The 15,700-nt window shown below is 46.4% G+C and overlaps 1 protein-coding gene across 3 annotated transcripts in view; it reads right to left on the minus strand.

The window, feature by feature from the left end:
• Positions 1 to 774: 774 nt before the first annotated feature.
• The window catches only part of CAMK1D (calcium/calmodulin dependent protein kinase ID), a 230,405-nt gene continuing 215,479 nt past the window's right edge, over positions 775 to 15,700 (minus strand). Inside the window, exons 9-11 of one of the 3 annotated variants that reach the window (XM_056340359.1) lie at positions 13,253 to 13,340; positions 12,525 to 12,663; positions 775 to 4,842 (exon numbers count right to left, since the gene is read on the minus strand). In XM_056340359.1, the coding sequence (XP_056196334.1) occupies positions 4,796 to 4,842; positions 12,525 to 12,663; positions 13,253 to 13,340 (274 nt within the window). In that variant the 3' untranslated portion in view covers positions 775 to 4,795. Of the gene's footprint in view, positions 8,662 to 12,524; positions 12,664 to 13,252; positions 13,341 to 15,700 lie in introns of all 3 variants that reach the window. The other 2 variants (XM_056340360.1, XM_056340358.1) reach the window with 2 other exon arrangements.

The following is a 15,700-nucleotide window of genomic DNA, read 5'->3' on the forward strand; positions in this document are numbered from 1 at the left end:
TTCACAATATAAAAGCTATTTCAGTAATTTGCCTTTGTTTTTATGTTGCTATGGGTTGGCCAGCTGATACTCAACCGGATGTCTAAAACAGTTTTGACCTCAAGTGTGGGCCCGCCTCCCGGCTGGGTGCCCAACAATGCTTGCCTGGGCATAGTGATTTTGCCAGCTGTTTTAAAAAGGAAAGGAATTCTTGTGTGCCAGTGAGTGGAAAGCCAGAAAAGCAGAAATAAAAGTGGGGAAATTGAGAATAAGAGGGGGAAAATAAAAAAAAAAAAACCAAGTCATAACACACACCAGGAAACATGGTCTGAAGGAAAAGGAAACCAGCAATGGAGCTCACACACCAGTCTTTGGAGCCCACTGCTGACTGCAAAGGGACTAGTGAAAATCACATCTCCTTTCACAATTCCTACCATAGGCTGTGTAAGTCAGCAGGACCAGCTCAAAGGCTCTCCAACAACTACATACCCTTTCCTCAGCTCTGCAGAGATATTAGTGCCCAGGAGACAGCCATGTCTCTGTACGTTGACACTCAGCATCATTTCCAATGGCAGCTTTAGGAAGCACCTGAAGGACAAATCATGTTTTTATCCATTTCCCTATGGAGTGAAATGGGGGAAAAAAATACAATCTCACTAGCCTCCTTTAGGACATAAAGTGACATCATTGTTCAAAATGTAACAGAGCAGTGGAGTAGCCATAAAAATTATTCACTCGCTTTCTTGCATGTGGGTGGAGACTCATGCATTCAAAAACATCAGACTTCACATCAGGGTGATTTAATTGGTTTTATTGGAGGAAAACAATTAGTCATCCCTTTAAATTGTCATTATGATAGAAATCTTGATATGTATACATGATTGTCAAGGCAGAGAACCACTTGCGATGTAGCCCCATTAACAATTTGCAGTATTGCAAACTCATTATGCAGATAAAACTTTTGCAATGCCTTAATACATGCATGGAGTAAATACACATTCTCTCTTCTTTTTGGACATGGATGCTGTTATGAACTGGTATCAATCACAAGACCTGCAATATTAGGCACACTGACATTCCTTGATTAAGATTTAAGCCTTTGTAGAAAACATGCTTGCATTTTCATTAAAAGTCAGCTGAGAGATGTTTTACAGTCAGGGATATTTGGGGAGTCACTGCTTTGGGCAGGCTAGGCTTTTTTCTCATTGTTTGCTGACCCAAATCAAGTATCTATCTAAAAAAAGGCCCAAACCGACCAAAATGCTGTTTCTCAGCTAGAGGCCCATGTGCAACAGGACGCCTATGTTGTGTTGACGTGAGTCACACTGTATCTGCCACCGAGCTACAAACTTTCACGCTTTTTATTCTGGGGCCATGCTACAGCTTGATCTAGTAAGATGGCTCATGTGATGCCATGCTGGGCTCAGGGGATGCAGATGAGAGATGGAAAAAGCTCAGAGTTGCTCTGAGCACCCCCGAAGAAGCTCCCACCCACCAGGAACCACAGCGCATGTCCACCTCCTCATGGAGCATTGCACCACACGCTGCCTCAGCAATCTGAACTCGCACTGATTCACAACCATTATAAATGATGATTTTTATGCTGCCTTGTAGTGCTTCAGCAATGGCACAGCATCCTGGCTGAGCACCAGCCTTGAAGGCAGGCTCAAGACTGCTTGGTGCTTTCAGCCACCATGGAGCAGTCACTTGCATACCTTCCAAGGACTGATACTTGCTCCCTATGCCACTGGTGTGGTACCTTCTCTCCAACCCCACTGCTTGGCATGCCATTGCCAGGAACCCAGAGCAATTTCCCAGCCCTTTCAGATGGCTCTGCTTTGAGTATTAGGAACTCAAGCATCTTCCATGCTAACACAGTAACCACCCAGGAGCTGGGACCAGTGCCCTGCTGAGGCCTGCAAGAGGATTGGGCCAGAGCTACTACAAGTCCCATGTGGCCTTAGAAAGACCTGCACAAATGAAAAAGGGCCAATGATTAAGAGAAGCGAAGGCAAGGGCATGATTTCCATGTAGAAGAAGGAAAAGTGCCACACCAAACTCTTCCATGGATGAATGGTGGTACTATGTGGGGGTTCAAGGATTAAGTGCTAATATGTAGGTGGTAATGCTTTGGAAGGGATGGGATAATCGGCTCAGCTCTCTGCCCTATTTTGTGCAGGCAAAAAGAATCACAGCATCTTGGTCCCCAAAATGCAGTTCAATCTGCAACAGGTGAGAAAGAAATACCTTGTAGGAAGAGAAAAATACTAAGAACTGAGTGAACCAGTCTAAATTTTGACTAAAACAAACCAAAAGAAAAAAGAAAAAACAAAGAGACACACTGACATGCTTCTTGGCAGTCCTGAGCTTTAACAACCCAGCGAAGGAATTTTTGTTGCAGATCAAATTTTTAAGCATTGCATTCAAAAAGGGATACTCCCCTCCCCAAGTCCCTGTTTCTAGCTGTGTGTACGTGACTGCTGCATAGTTTTAAGCTGCTCTGGATGGTGACTCTTCCTGTACATGCTGCAGAGCACTCAACAGAAAGACAAAATACATTACCAGGCTTTGCAGTATCTTGTTTACAAAACATCAGCTTTTGCATTTACTTAAACTTAACAATGGATTTTGAGTTACAGATACGCTGAGTCATTTAAAAGCAAAACATAGAAGTAAATCCAACAAGGTCGGGTTGAATGTGCATAAAGAAAAGGCTTGGGAAATACAGAAACAGTGAACAGCAGTTTAATACATGCAGTGCAGTATCATGCATTTATTGGACATTTGATGTCATCATTAGTTCAGCAGTGGGGTTTTTTTGTGGGTTTTTGTTTTTTTCACAACGCTTGTGAGCGTACATGCCCTGATTCCACTCTGGAGTATGGAAAAAATGTAAGAGGTGCTTTTCTGACCTTATCGTTTATGAAGAGGTGGAAAAAAATAGCTACCTGGACAGAGCAGTGGCACGGTTCATGGTGAGGAAGGAGTCTTGAACACCAGAGTCTGGGCTAAAGAGCCTTTATCCCCCATTACAGACACTATTTACAGAGCTTTGACCCAACCATGCAAAGCTGGGCCAAAAAACCTGAACCAACGTCTGATCTCCCCCCTGTGGGATCTGTGATCCCTGGGGCCACAACACGCACACACACGCGCCAGCACACACGCGCACACAGGTGTGTCATGGGGATCAGACCACCCCAGCAGACAGGATGGAAGGCAGGACCCAGCTGCAAGGAGGCAGGAAAAAATGAAAGGGATTGTGTAAAACCTGCTGCTGGGCAAGAAATACGGAATGACAGATTTACCAGGGGAATCTCTGTTGGTGCAATGTTTGTGAGCAGGTTGCCGTTTCCTCGCCCAGCCATTGCTGACATGATTTGCCAGATAATCCTCCGTGCTTGGTTTTGATGCTGTTTTCCTTGGATGCCAGAGTCTCCGTGTTTCCGCTTTTTGCTTGAATGAGCATAACTTTTAGCATCAAGTTTCTGGTGCAAACAAGCATGCTAATGAAGGCAAAACTCCCCTCCCATGAATAATTTCTGGGATGCGTTCAGGTCCCAATTCAGACAGATAAATACACATGGCAGCAAGAACACAAGCGATCCCATTAAATGAAAATTTCCATACGCTGAAAGAAAGATACTTCTGTACCTCGGGGCTCAGTCTAGAAGCTGTTATTTTGCCAGTAGATGAATCCCCTGACTATTTGGAAAGACCAAAAGCAACAGGCCACAGTCTGCGTGATCTTGCTGGCAAAGTCGGTCTGGTGTTTTTATGCAGTGTTCACCCAGCGTGGCTCAGGGCTCGAGCTGCTATCACAGGGGGCTATAACAGCACGGGTTCCCCTATACCTGATGTAGTTAACACCAAGTTCACATCAAAGGACAATATTCTCCCTGCTCGCCAAAGCTGTCTGGCTTTTCACGGGGTTTTATTTTCCTAAAAATAAGGTGACCCTTGAGGAAGGGGCAGCATTGGAGCCAGCTGCCACTGCATTTCAAGGGCACCCTTGAGGTTCGTGTTTTGGTTTGCAGAGGGTTTGGGGAGAAAAGCTAGAGATCAGGGGCTGTTTTGGCTCCCAGGGCTGGGAAATGTTTTGGACAAGCCCCAGAGTCCCTCAGGGCTATGTAGAGGCCCAAAAGGAGAACTGCTTATAGAAAAAATACTGTCAATAGCCATGGAGGTATGCAGGACACATGCACAGCAGAAACCTCTGTCTAATGCCTCCTGCAGAATTACATGCAGTTGTCTACCAGCGGGCTGACACCCCTTTTTGTGGTTTGATTCGTATCAGGAACGAACCTCTGCCATTGTTCGGTTTTATTTCATCACCACAACCATAACAGACACACAAGGCATAGGTAAAGTCCTACTTTTTTTTTACCTTTTTTTCTTTCTTTTTTTTTTTTCTTCTTTTTTTTTTTTTTTTCTGTACCCACTACTCTAATGGCATCTGTACAATAGCAACCAGGACAGGAGAGACATCACCAGCAGAGTAACACAGTCTCAGGAAAGCATCACTGCCAGGTTTCCCCCATACTCCCACTTCCCCAATAGCCGTGCCGCAGGGCTGATATCCATCTCGTGCTGCAGAGGGGTGATCCAGCAGAAAGTTAAGATGCACTGGGAATGAAGTCACATGCAAAACCAGCAGCGGAAGCCCCTGCCACGGCAATACTGACTTTCAGCTCGCAGAGTTCACGGGCAGCCTGTCCTCACCACTTCTTCTGCAGGCTAAGGGGCCAGCTGGAGGTTTTCTGGATTTTATTGTTTTTGTTTGTTTGTTTTCCCAGCAAGAGTACTGGTGTTGGCATCAGAGATGGCCTCTGTGACTCTGGAGGTAAAAATCAACAATCAAAGCTGCAAGCAAAGAAAAAGAAGGGGAAGGAGCTGAGGAAAATGAGTTACAAAGGAAAAACACATCGGTACCAGTAAAGTAAAGCAGAAAAGGGTAACAGACACGTGAGTCCAGGCTGAAGTCCTCATGTGAGGAGCAAATCACACATTGTTTGATAGGACAGTCAATTGGGAAAGAGCCCAGAGGGATTTTTCTACCTACTCCTTCATGGCAAGGCCAGCTGGGGTTGTTTGGAATCTGCTACTTTGGGACTATTAGCCCTTTCCCCACACGCACACATTATTTACTCCTGGCTTTTTGCGTTCACATGTGAGAGTGGCTGGGCAGAAGTGGACTGGGGCAGGGGAAGGACACACAACGGCACTGGAGCGTCCCCAGCAAGCGATGCCAGAGGGTTTGTGATACCGAGCTGTGCTGTCGAGGGGCAAACGGCTCCAGCCTCCTCCATAAATCTGGTCTGGGTGCTGCTAAGTCGTCCTAGTTAACAGATTTATCCAGATTTAAACTGAGAAATTTTAACCAAGAGATACTTCAGGACTCAATCATAGGACAGATCTCTAAGTATTTGGTGAACCCCAGTCAGGTCTTCAGCTGTGTTTCACTGATACAAAAGAAGAGCTTCCCACCACCCAAAACTGTAGCAGAAAGAAGCTATTTTGCTCTTAAGTGCTCCTGTTTCTTGTCTTAAGATCCCAGCAGTTGATATCAAGCCAAAGAGAATGATAATAAATTACACATCACTTGCAGGAAGATAAAAAAAAAATCACCCTAATTCCAAGCGTGGAAGGAAAGAATACCCTCCCAACAAAAAACACAGAAAATATCCAGCAAGGAGAGGCAGGCAGTGTATTCGGCCCCCCACCCCTGTCCCAGCTGCAGGACAGCATGTCTGCCTTTGCTCCCATCACTGCTCTTTGTTCTGCAGATGGAAATCCATTTGCTTTTCTTTTTTTCTGCAAGACACATTTGGATGCTGTGTTTTGATTAGCAGCCTCAGCACCTACATCAGGTTCAAACCAGACCTCAGGTTTCAGGAGAGTATGCAGAGGTGAACGTTTGCACCCTAACCTTTGAAACCACTCTACAAAGACAAAAATATTCCCTAATCAAATCCTGCTTTTGGTTGCACATGTGTAAATGTGGGGAACTCCACTCCACTGGTGCCAAACTGGGAGACTGCCTGTTTACATCCCTGCAACTGGAGCAGAATAGGGCCAGCTGGGCTTATGAAATCATAGGGGTTCAAAATAACCCAAATTTCTTGGTATAGGAGTCTCTCCTAAACAAAAGTTTCCTTACTCAGGCTGGCAAAATAAAGTATCCTTAGAATGAGTTTGAGCTGTATGAATGACACTCATTTTCAGATACCTTTGCAGCAAGACATAAAAAGCTTTGAGACTACATGCCGATAAAGTTCTTCTGACTCTTTGTCAACGGGGCAGGAGTATATGGTGGCAATGGCCAGGGGATGGGGACAGGAGTGTGAGTGGCAGCAAGGAAATCCCCTGCCCTTTGGTCTGCCCAAATCCCGGTCAGAAGTCCTCACTAGGGAAATTATATGGAGTTCTGCTACCAACCCCCAAAAGACCTGTATCTGCCATCTTTTCTAAAATGAGGAGCTGAAGCTGAAGCCTCTCTGCATGAGCATCCCTGCCAGCTGCAACATGGTGGGGGGCACCAGGGGCTCCCAGGGGCTCACTCAGATGTGCCACATCCCTCCAAAAATGGGTAGCAGCTTAATACCAAGGAAAGTAGAGTTCTATCTGGTGTGACGGCTTTAAGTGCCACCAACAGAGCGGCTATTTCAAACAAAGTCAGCGCTCACTGTCACCTGCTTTTCCAGCTCTTAGCACTGCAAGTACAACGGATGAAATCCCGGCTCTGCTGGTTGAAGCCAACTGACTGCACATGAAGCAGGATTTTGAAGTCTCAATGAAAAATATCTATCTTGTGGCTTTTCCCAGCATAGTCACTATTGCCTGATACATTCAGCTGTGCCTGTGACTGGCTTTCACAATTTCTTGTGCAGGATAAATGAGGCAAGCATAGCAATAGAGCATGGTGCAGGGAATGGCTTGTGCCTCTGGTGGGGCATGGACCTGTCTGGGTTGTGAGAGTCTGGCAGCAGCTGGGGAAGGGTGCCTGCCTCTGCCGCCTGCCTCCCTTCTCTCCTTCTCAAAGGAAAATCACAGCTGGGAGTGGCACAGCAGTAACCTGGAGCCCTTCAGCAAATCCGGGCAGATTTGATCTCCTCTCTGTTTCAATGCGCAGCTGCACAACAGTCATGGTGGCTGTTCCTACACGATGCACCAGCACATGGAGCCTGGGAAGTGTATGTAATTAAAAAAATGGGGAAATTAAGCCTGCTTTTCTAGATGAGCTTCTGGGGGGGGAGGAGGGGAAGGCAGTGCCACCACTGCCCTTGTATATGCCTGTGCCTCCAGGCAAGGTCCTGCTTTCCCACCTCAGTGCTCCTTGCCATCCCTCAGCCAGAGCTAAGTGTGGTGGAGCAAAGCTACCTTAGGTCCTGCACTTCGCACCCATGAACCTGCGAGTTCTCCACCGAGGGGCTCAAGCATCACCCCTCTCCCTGGGGGTCAAACCGAGGCACGCAGAGGTTAAGGTTCAAAGTTTTCTATTTGGTTTTGGATACTCAGTTTTGTCTGCTCTGGGAGGTGCTGAGCATCAGCAACACCAGGCAAAGCCCCGAGGAGCTGCAGGTGCTCAGCATCTCTGGCACAAAGCCTTCAGGCTGTATGCGCCCCATGCCAGAGACCAGGCTGGGAGGTGGCCGGTGAGTTAAATGTCTTGCTCAAGGGCAGCACAGCAAGTCAGTGGCACAGGATCACTACGACTCCTGGCCCCACGTCTTCCTTTTCTTTCACTCTACTTACAACACACAGTGAGACAGGAGCTGCCGGATGGGGCCGTGCTCTGTCATTCCACTTGCTCAGCTCTGGCAAGCTCCTGACTGGCACCATGTACCTGCCTCTCCTCTGAAACAAGGGTGCTGCGGATCCCCAGCCAAGGGGAGCTGACTCCCAAGCTGGTGGCAATTTGACTCTCACCATGGCTTTCAAGGAGGAGGAGGGCAGGCAAAGCAGCGGTTTCTTAATCTGAGCTGAAACAGCTCTACTAAAGCCAGACAGACTTGCAGTCCAACTAGAGGAGTGAGAAATGGCATGCCATTGGAATCCTCCCATGTTGCAAAGTTAACATCAAATCCTACCTACAGAAATAGCCTATCCTCCAGGAAACTGGAAAGAGGGACATTACTGGAAGTACTTTTTAAATGGAAAAAAAAATGCTCAGAAAAGTATCTCTATTTAAATAATCCAGTTGAGATAGTCATAGTTAATGGAAAAAAAAATAGAACATATACTGCTACCTACACTGAGAAAAGAGTAAATCACTGGGGAAAAGAATGAGTGTTCATTAGTTAGAACATTGCTAGACTCACATATATATATATATTTATATATATGTATATATATGTACAGCACCAGAGACTGTTAGATCCGTTCCCCTTGGAGTCATTGCAGTTTGTGATAAATGAAACATTTCAGAATTGCAGTATAAAATATGGCCATAAAAAATCTTCTTTCTTCTAGTCCTTCGCTGAGCGTGCACCGCAGGGTGGGATCGTGCAGAGGCAACCTGCCAGCCCAGCCGCCTGCCCGCTCCGTGCCGCCCCGGCTCTCACTTGCTCCCTGTATGCACTGTGGTCACTGTGGTGGGTCTGGGTCTCCGGTCCCCTCCTACCGCAGAAACGCCTGAAGAAGCAGATGAAACAAAACTACAGAGAGTGGATGGAGACATACCTAAAAGGAAAGCCAGAAACACAGTTAGAAATGTTATTTTTGGAGGCAGGAACATGGGCAAAGATGAGTTTCTTTCGTAGCATGCTACAGAATGGAGGGGACCACAGCTGGAGACGGCGCTCCTGCTCTTCCCACAGCGGCGAGGTGGCTGGGTACCTCCATGGGGCATCTTCTGCCCTCCTGGCCCATGGCTGTTTGCCTACTGCCACCACCAGCAGTTGCATTGCATGTCGCAATGAATAAATGTCCAGCTTTGGTATGCGTTCAGCCAGACCGATTCCACATTTCTGAGGCTGAAGACAAAGAGTTGTGGGATTCAAAAATCCCTCCAGCATTGTACTTGCTCAGAATAATTTTCCTTGTAGGCATGTTAAAGATGATTAAACTTCTCATCATGGCCATCTAGCTAAACGAACAGACTGTGCACCTGGACTAAAAAAATTTCCTCAGGCATCCTGCAAAGCTGCTGATAAAAAAGTACAGTGGGTCAAATTCGCTGCTGAGTTCCAGTAAACCTAGAGGGAATGTAAATTTGTGTAACTTGGACAACATTCTAGTGGCAGCTTATGTTGCTCCAGGTTTTGCTGGTGTGTCTCCAGGACTTCCAGCTAAGAGATGTACGTTGATGTACGTTGAACATCTGCGAGTATCTGCACTCAAGGTTTACCCAGGCTGTTCCTTTTGAATTAATCAAGGACTTCTGACAGATACTTTTTATGAGGGAAAAAGGGGGGGGGGGGTAGCTAAATTAAAATGTTTATAGAAAGTGTCCACTTCCAGTGAATCCTCCACCAGAGCTTTGAAAAACAAAACCCTCCAAAGCATAACCCCTGAAAACCCAAAGTAGTCTGGGTTTTGAATGACAGATACAGGATTTTGCTATTCCAGCACAATATCAGCAGTTTCTATGGAAAGCATAAATGAAGAGAAATAAAATAAATCCTTGCCAGAACTTTATACGGATGAACTACCCCTCTCCCAGCAACTGTTGAGACCCCACAGGGGAGATCTTTAGGCTCTGCTGGCACATGAAGCTCTCCATGCAGTGTGGCAGCCTTGTAGGCACTGGTGTGCAAAGGTGGCTCCGGTGTAAGAAAAGCTGCTGAACAGGGACCCTGCATGGTCACCTTGCTCTGACCAGATGTGATCTCAGACGATTCGAAATACAGTTCATTTTTCTAGCCTGGTGAATACAGGGTGGACAAAACCTTTATTAGTATGTTCTCTTACTGGAGTTTGACATGGCTCCTTGACTACTCAGGATTTTTTTGATGCTTGTTATGACTTTCAACTACTTTTCTGTGCTTTCGGGTGGCATTTCAACCTCAGGGATGACTGTGCTGTACCTACACTTGGCCACCTCAAGTTTCCCAGCAGTATTGACATTTGACACCTTGGCTTCATGCTGCCATTTATCAATTACCTTAAAAATACAGAGATCTAGGTCCTGTAATTAATCTAGGCAGTCCAACCATATCTAAACAGAATAAACCAGGCACAGACTGAGAATCAGGCCAACACACTTGAGAAATCCCAACTGATTCACTTCGGCTTCCCTGACAGGTTCCGTAATCCCGCCTGATGCATCACCTCTGCTCTGCCCTAATGCAGACAGCGGCATTTGGATGCGGCCTGACAACCTACTCTCAGGCAAAGGCTGTTTTTAATTGTCTTCAATGATGTGAACTTGCCACATTTGAAACTATTTGGAGAGTTCATTAAGTGCTTATTAATAGCATTAGGCAGTATTGTATTTTGTAATGGTGGCACAGCTGTTTCATGTAACTTGCTGCATGGGATCTTTCTCGTCCAAGAGATCTGTCCCCAGAGAAAACCGCGGGGAAAGAAAGAGGCAGGACAGAGACCTCAGAGGCTTCCTTTTCCCAGCAGGAGGTATTTGGTGGAGTGCATTCGATGTGTCAGCTCCCTCTTTATGGTCACTCCTTGTATTTGCTGCTGGGTCTCCTCACTGGTTCTCTGGGCTCCAGCATTGCCTAACTCCTTATTTAATTTCTTTGAGTTCTTCTGTATTGTCTGCTGAGCTGGAATTAACCTGGGATGCTTGGAAACCTTTTGATACTTTTCTGTCTCATATTTCTGATATGAAAAAACTTGACCTATCTTAATACATCTGGTTTTATCCTTTGTGTCCTGGCTGACTTCTCCACCACTGCAAAATATGGTCAGATTCTGTCCAGGGACCTGCTGGATTCTGTAGCAGTTAAACAGACTTTGTTCTCTTCCCACCATTCTTGTTCGCAGGTGTTTTTCTTTTACTATTCAGACTACTCAATCCTATTAATTAACACCATTTCATCAAACGGATGAATGGAGATTAATCACCCACCAGTTTAAACGCAAAGCATGCCATCAGATGCTCTAGACCTGACTAGGGTCCAGCTTATCCATACCACAGCGGGAGCCAAAATAAAAGCACGTTTCTCCCCTGTAAGGGGCCCTCTACATTGCTGCATTGCCAGTGCATGGTTGGAAGCCCTGTGCAGCCGCTCAGCACTGCATCGCTCCTTTGCAGTCGCCAGATGTGTGCCAGGAGCACAGTGATGCTTTTTCAGCAGCAGCTGTAGGATTTGGCGCTGGGCTTTGCAAACTGGGCACTGGGCATGGGTCCCCATCAGGCTTGGGATGCAGAGGCAAGGGGGTCTCCTCTAGCTCAGTCACAGCACAATCTGGGACAAACATCTCACACAGTGCCCAGGAGGCAGATCCCACCCCAGCCATGGGGGAAAGCGTGGCCCTGACAGCAAGAGAAACCACAGCTTCCATAGAGAGTCGTGGAGACCGTGGCTGGTGGTGTGTCCTTGTCAAGGAGCAGAGGGTGGCAGGCAGAGGCAGCAGAGGCATATAGCAGTGACATCCAAAATCCATCCTGAATAGTAGGTGCTTCCAGTTCCAGAATAGTGTGGGGTGCAGTCTAGAAATGACCACTTTGGTCCCCAGTGAGGTAAGCATTGACTTGCAATACCATAAGCTACTAGCGCTCCTTTTTGGTGCCCCACCTTAAGATAATCTCTAATTGTAAACTCCACATCCCTCCATTTCAGGATACAAAGATCTCTGCAGATGGACAGAAGGGAACAAAAGAAATTCTCAGAAGCCAAAGACTAAATAGGCTTCATTGCAAAGGACACACTTCTGCCTTCCAAATGATCCCTTTGCTGCATGTCACCTTCCCTGGCATTCAGAAAAAATATATATCCCAAGCATCTGACTGCCTTGGGCAGCTTGCAAATCTTAATTATAGCATATAACAAACAAGGCAGGAGGCCAAGTCCCGTTGTGGTGTACAGAGTCTGAGTCCTGCTCAGACAAATAAGCCTGTTCGTACAAGGCCCAGGAATTTGGCCCGGGAAGAGGGAAGCTGGGTCAGACTGGCAGGATCAGTCTCCTCCATGGAAAATGGAAATGAAAAGTAAGCCAATTTTTACAGAGAAATGTCTTATCATAATACTGGAAGCTCAAACATAAACAGTTTGAGTAAACTTTTTTAGTTTTCAACCAAATACAAAACTTGCTTGCTGTGGGGTTCTGGGTCTTTTTCCCAAGCGAAAGCCCTTCTTCTTCACAAGAAACAGTGTTTTTCTCTTAGAAATGCACCCAGCTAAAAACTCCTTTTTTTTTTTTTTTTTAAGTGCATAAACTTTTCCAACTGATTTGTTGGGTTTTTTGCCAGCTAAAAATGAAGGCCTCGGTCCCTTTTCAGTCTTTATTTTAAACATCTGCTTGCACAAAGCCAAACCTACTGGCAGAGAGGACTGCAGCCTGGGGGTCAGGAAGAAAATGGGGATCCTGGGAATTTGCTCGGCTGCCACTGCAGGAGCATTCCCCGGATATCGGCTACTCACAATCTTTCCGTGTGGCTGCATCAGGAAGCGGCGTGGCAAGGCTGAGGGTGCTGGATACGCTGGCGCTTGCACTGTCCAGGCTGCTGCCGAGGTGTAACCGTCTCATGTGCCGCACCACCGCCGTGGCATTAAATGCTTGCTGAAGCAAAAAAAAAACCAAGAAAGAAAGAATTAAAAAATGTGAGGTGGAAGGGTTACTGCCGTTCCTCTCCTGGCTGCTCGGAGTTGTCAGAAGTGAATGAGCTCATCATCATTCAAAATTTTCCCGAATTCTAGCTTCTAAGCTAGAAATGGCAATGTTCTAACTACAACAAATTCTAAAACAAATCACATGCATTACTGCCCGGGTCCTGCTCCCCATCATTCCTTCTAGCGCTCAGCTGGGATGCAGCAGCTTACAAGGAAAGTCATGTTTGACACGTCCTTCCCTGCACCAACACACAGGGTGTCTGCACTGTTTCACACCCCCCCGCGATGCTGACCCCAACTCCATGTACAACCATGGCTGCTTTAGCTATGAGGAGCCTCAGCCCCATCTCTCGCACTTATTTATATACTTGGTTAGCAGCATCCTCTATCAAAGGCCCTGCAGGGCCATGCAACCTAAGTCTGGACAAACTATTTTGACCAAAATTTTGGGCCACAAAAGCACTTGAAAAGGTGTCCGTATGGCCACCACGTTAGCAGAGTTACGTCTTAGGTGTCATCCCTGAGGACAGGTCACTTACTCTCCATTTGCTCTTTGCAAAGTTCTTCCGGATCTGAGCACTGACCGACTCGTGGATGTTTTTGTTGAGCGCTGTATCACCAGCGATCCTGAAATGGACAGACAAGACATACTTTAAGAGATCTTTTGCTCTCCTTGAATATCTTTCTTCTTCCCCTCAACAGAGAAGGCTGGTCCAAGGTGTGATTGCTCCTGCAGTGATGATTATTTCATTCACACAAGGGCTCAAACTTCCCACCGCTGTCTCTGCTGGCAGCAGTGGTGGAAAATCTGGGGCAATGAAAGCAAGCATAGATAAGGCTTGTAGGTCTGGCAGCTACAAAGAGGTACAACCTTATTTTGTTGGTGCGCTGCTGCTTTCTATCACCATTACAGTCCTAGATGAAAACATTCTACCTTTTTTTCCTTTACATCTAGAGATTTAACATCAACAGGCTGGGACTACTTTTAGCCTCAGCCATGCAGCAGCTTCCAGAGCCACTCCAACCTGTCTGCTTTCTGTTTGCACTGGAGATTTTCCTGCCACCCTGCAAAGTACATAGCCATTCATCACGATTAATGTACATTTACAGTAAAGCAGATACATGGACGGTCCCTAAAGCAGCACAAGCTGCACAAATAGCTTAAGCTGAACAACACTCAGCCTAAAAACTTGACCAACTTTGTGCAGCTTCTTTAACAGATAAAGATACATTAAAATCTCCACTAAACACAATTATTTCAAGGGAATTTTATTGATTCATTTAACTCCTCAAGGCATGAGATCTGTTGGAAGAGCAGGCACCACAGTGAACTATTGTTGGGCCATATGATGGGGTAATAAGTGCTATCTAACGTAGGCTATGCCAGGAAGCAAAGATTGCCTCCTATGCTGTATGTGATATTTTCAGAAATCAATTCTTTGGACACAGTGTAGAAAACCAATGTCCATTAGCAATAAAAAATTGTAAGAAACTGGATAATCCATCAGGCCCAGAGCCTCCCAGTCTGGGCACCTCCAATAAAATAATGAGAGGGTTTGGGGGACTCAGCAGTCATCTAGTCCTGTCCCCTACCCCAGCTCTGTCAAAATAATTTTGACATGCGTTTGGCTAACCAGTACTTAGAGATCTCCAAAAGATGGAGACTCCTCAGGCAACCTATTCCAGTGCCCCACTGTACCCCAGAAGACATGGAAAATAGTTTATTCCCTTTGTCTTTGAAGCATCCTTTCACATATTTGAAGACTGTTATCAGGTCTTCTCTCCATCTTCTCTTCTCTAGACTAAACAAACTGATTCTTTCACTGTTTCTTCATAACTCATATTTTCTAATCCTCTGATTTAGTGAGCTTCTCTGGACTTTCTCCAACCAGTCCACATCTTCCATAGACGGCGGTACCCGACGTGTTCACCGTTTTCCAACTAAAGCAGCAGAATGGCAGCATTGCTTTGTGTTTCTTAAAAGATGAAACTCTGCTTACGTATCCCAGACTGCTGTTTCCATTTATGTGTCTCATTAACTGGACACATTCCTTTCATTTTGCCCAGATCGTTCCAAACTCCAACCCTGTTCTTCAAGGACAGGCAGCTTATTCTACCTTCCATCAATGGCACATCTAAGAAGTGCTCTCTGGGACTAGTCTTCTGCAAATTCTTTCCTTCCTTCCTTCTGGCAACACTTACCCAGGATGTCAGAGAGATGAGAGGAACTGCTCACTCTTGGCAGGAAGGTGAGGGACTAAACCCCTATTTCCCAAGAGTGGAGAGCCACCAATCCCATCCTGTTGCAACTGAGCTAATCTATATTGAGTTATTCAAGAGCACAGGAGCCAGCAGGAATGTCAGCAGGAAGGAGCAGGCATCCCATTCAGGGCAGCCCACCTCCAGCTGGGAAGGACATTTGCCTGACCGCCACCGCCACATAACCTCTGTCTCAAGCAGACAGAAGAACTGGTGCCACGAGTAAAGCATGACTCCCAAATGGCACCTGACAGCCTGTCCATATGCTGTTGCTGGAGAAGGGGAGGTGTTTGAGAACTGGATGAGCTTCAGATTTCCCTCTGAAGAGGATTCCTGCTGATCACCTCTCCCACTGACAGGGAGGCATGTTGGTCTGGATTTCCCACTGGGGCCAGGCAGCTAAAAGCTCGGTGAGGCAGCACGTAGGCTAATCATCATGTTCATTGTCCCATCCCCTCTCCCTCACAGGGAATATTGCCAGGCCTAGCACTGGCCCCGATGGATCTCATGCAGTGTATACTCCCAGATGGACACGAAGCCCAGCTGGCCTTGCACCCACTGTAACAGTGCATTTCCTTTGCTTCTCTAGCACGAAATCACCACGTGAAGGAGCTCCTACAGCTTTACCACAGTCACGCCCACATGACACAGAGTGTCCCTGGCTGCCTCCAGGTCCCATCTATGAAGAGCTGACCAGAAGCCTGAAAAAGCTCCAGCTGTATTGCCTG

Source organism: Falco biarmicus, chromosome 5 (genome assembly GCF_023638135.1).
Source record: "Falco biarmicus isolate bFalBia1 chromosome 5, bFalBia1.pri, whole genome shotgun sequence".
In the NCBI taxonomy this organism is placed as follows: domain Eukaryota; kingdom Metazoa; phylum Chordata; class Aves; order Falconiformes; family Falconidae; genus Falco; species Falco biarmicus.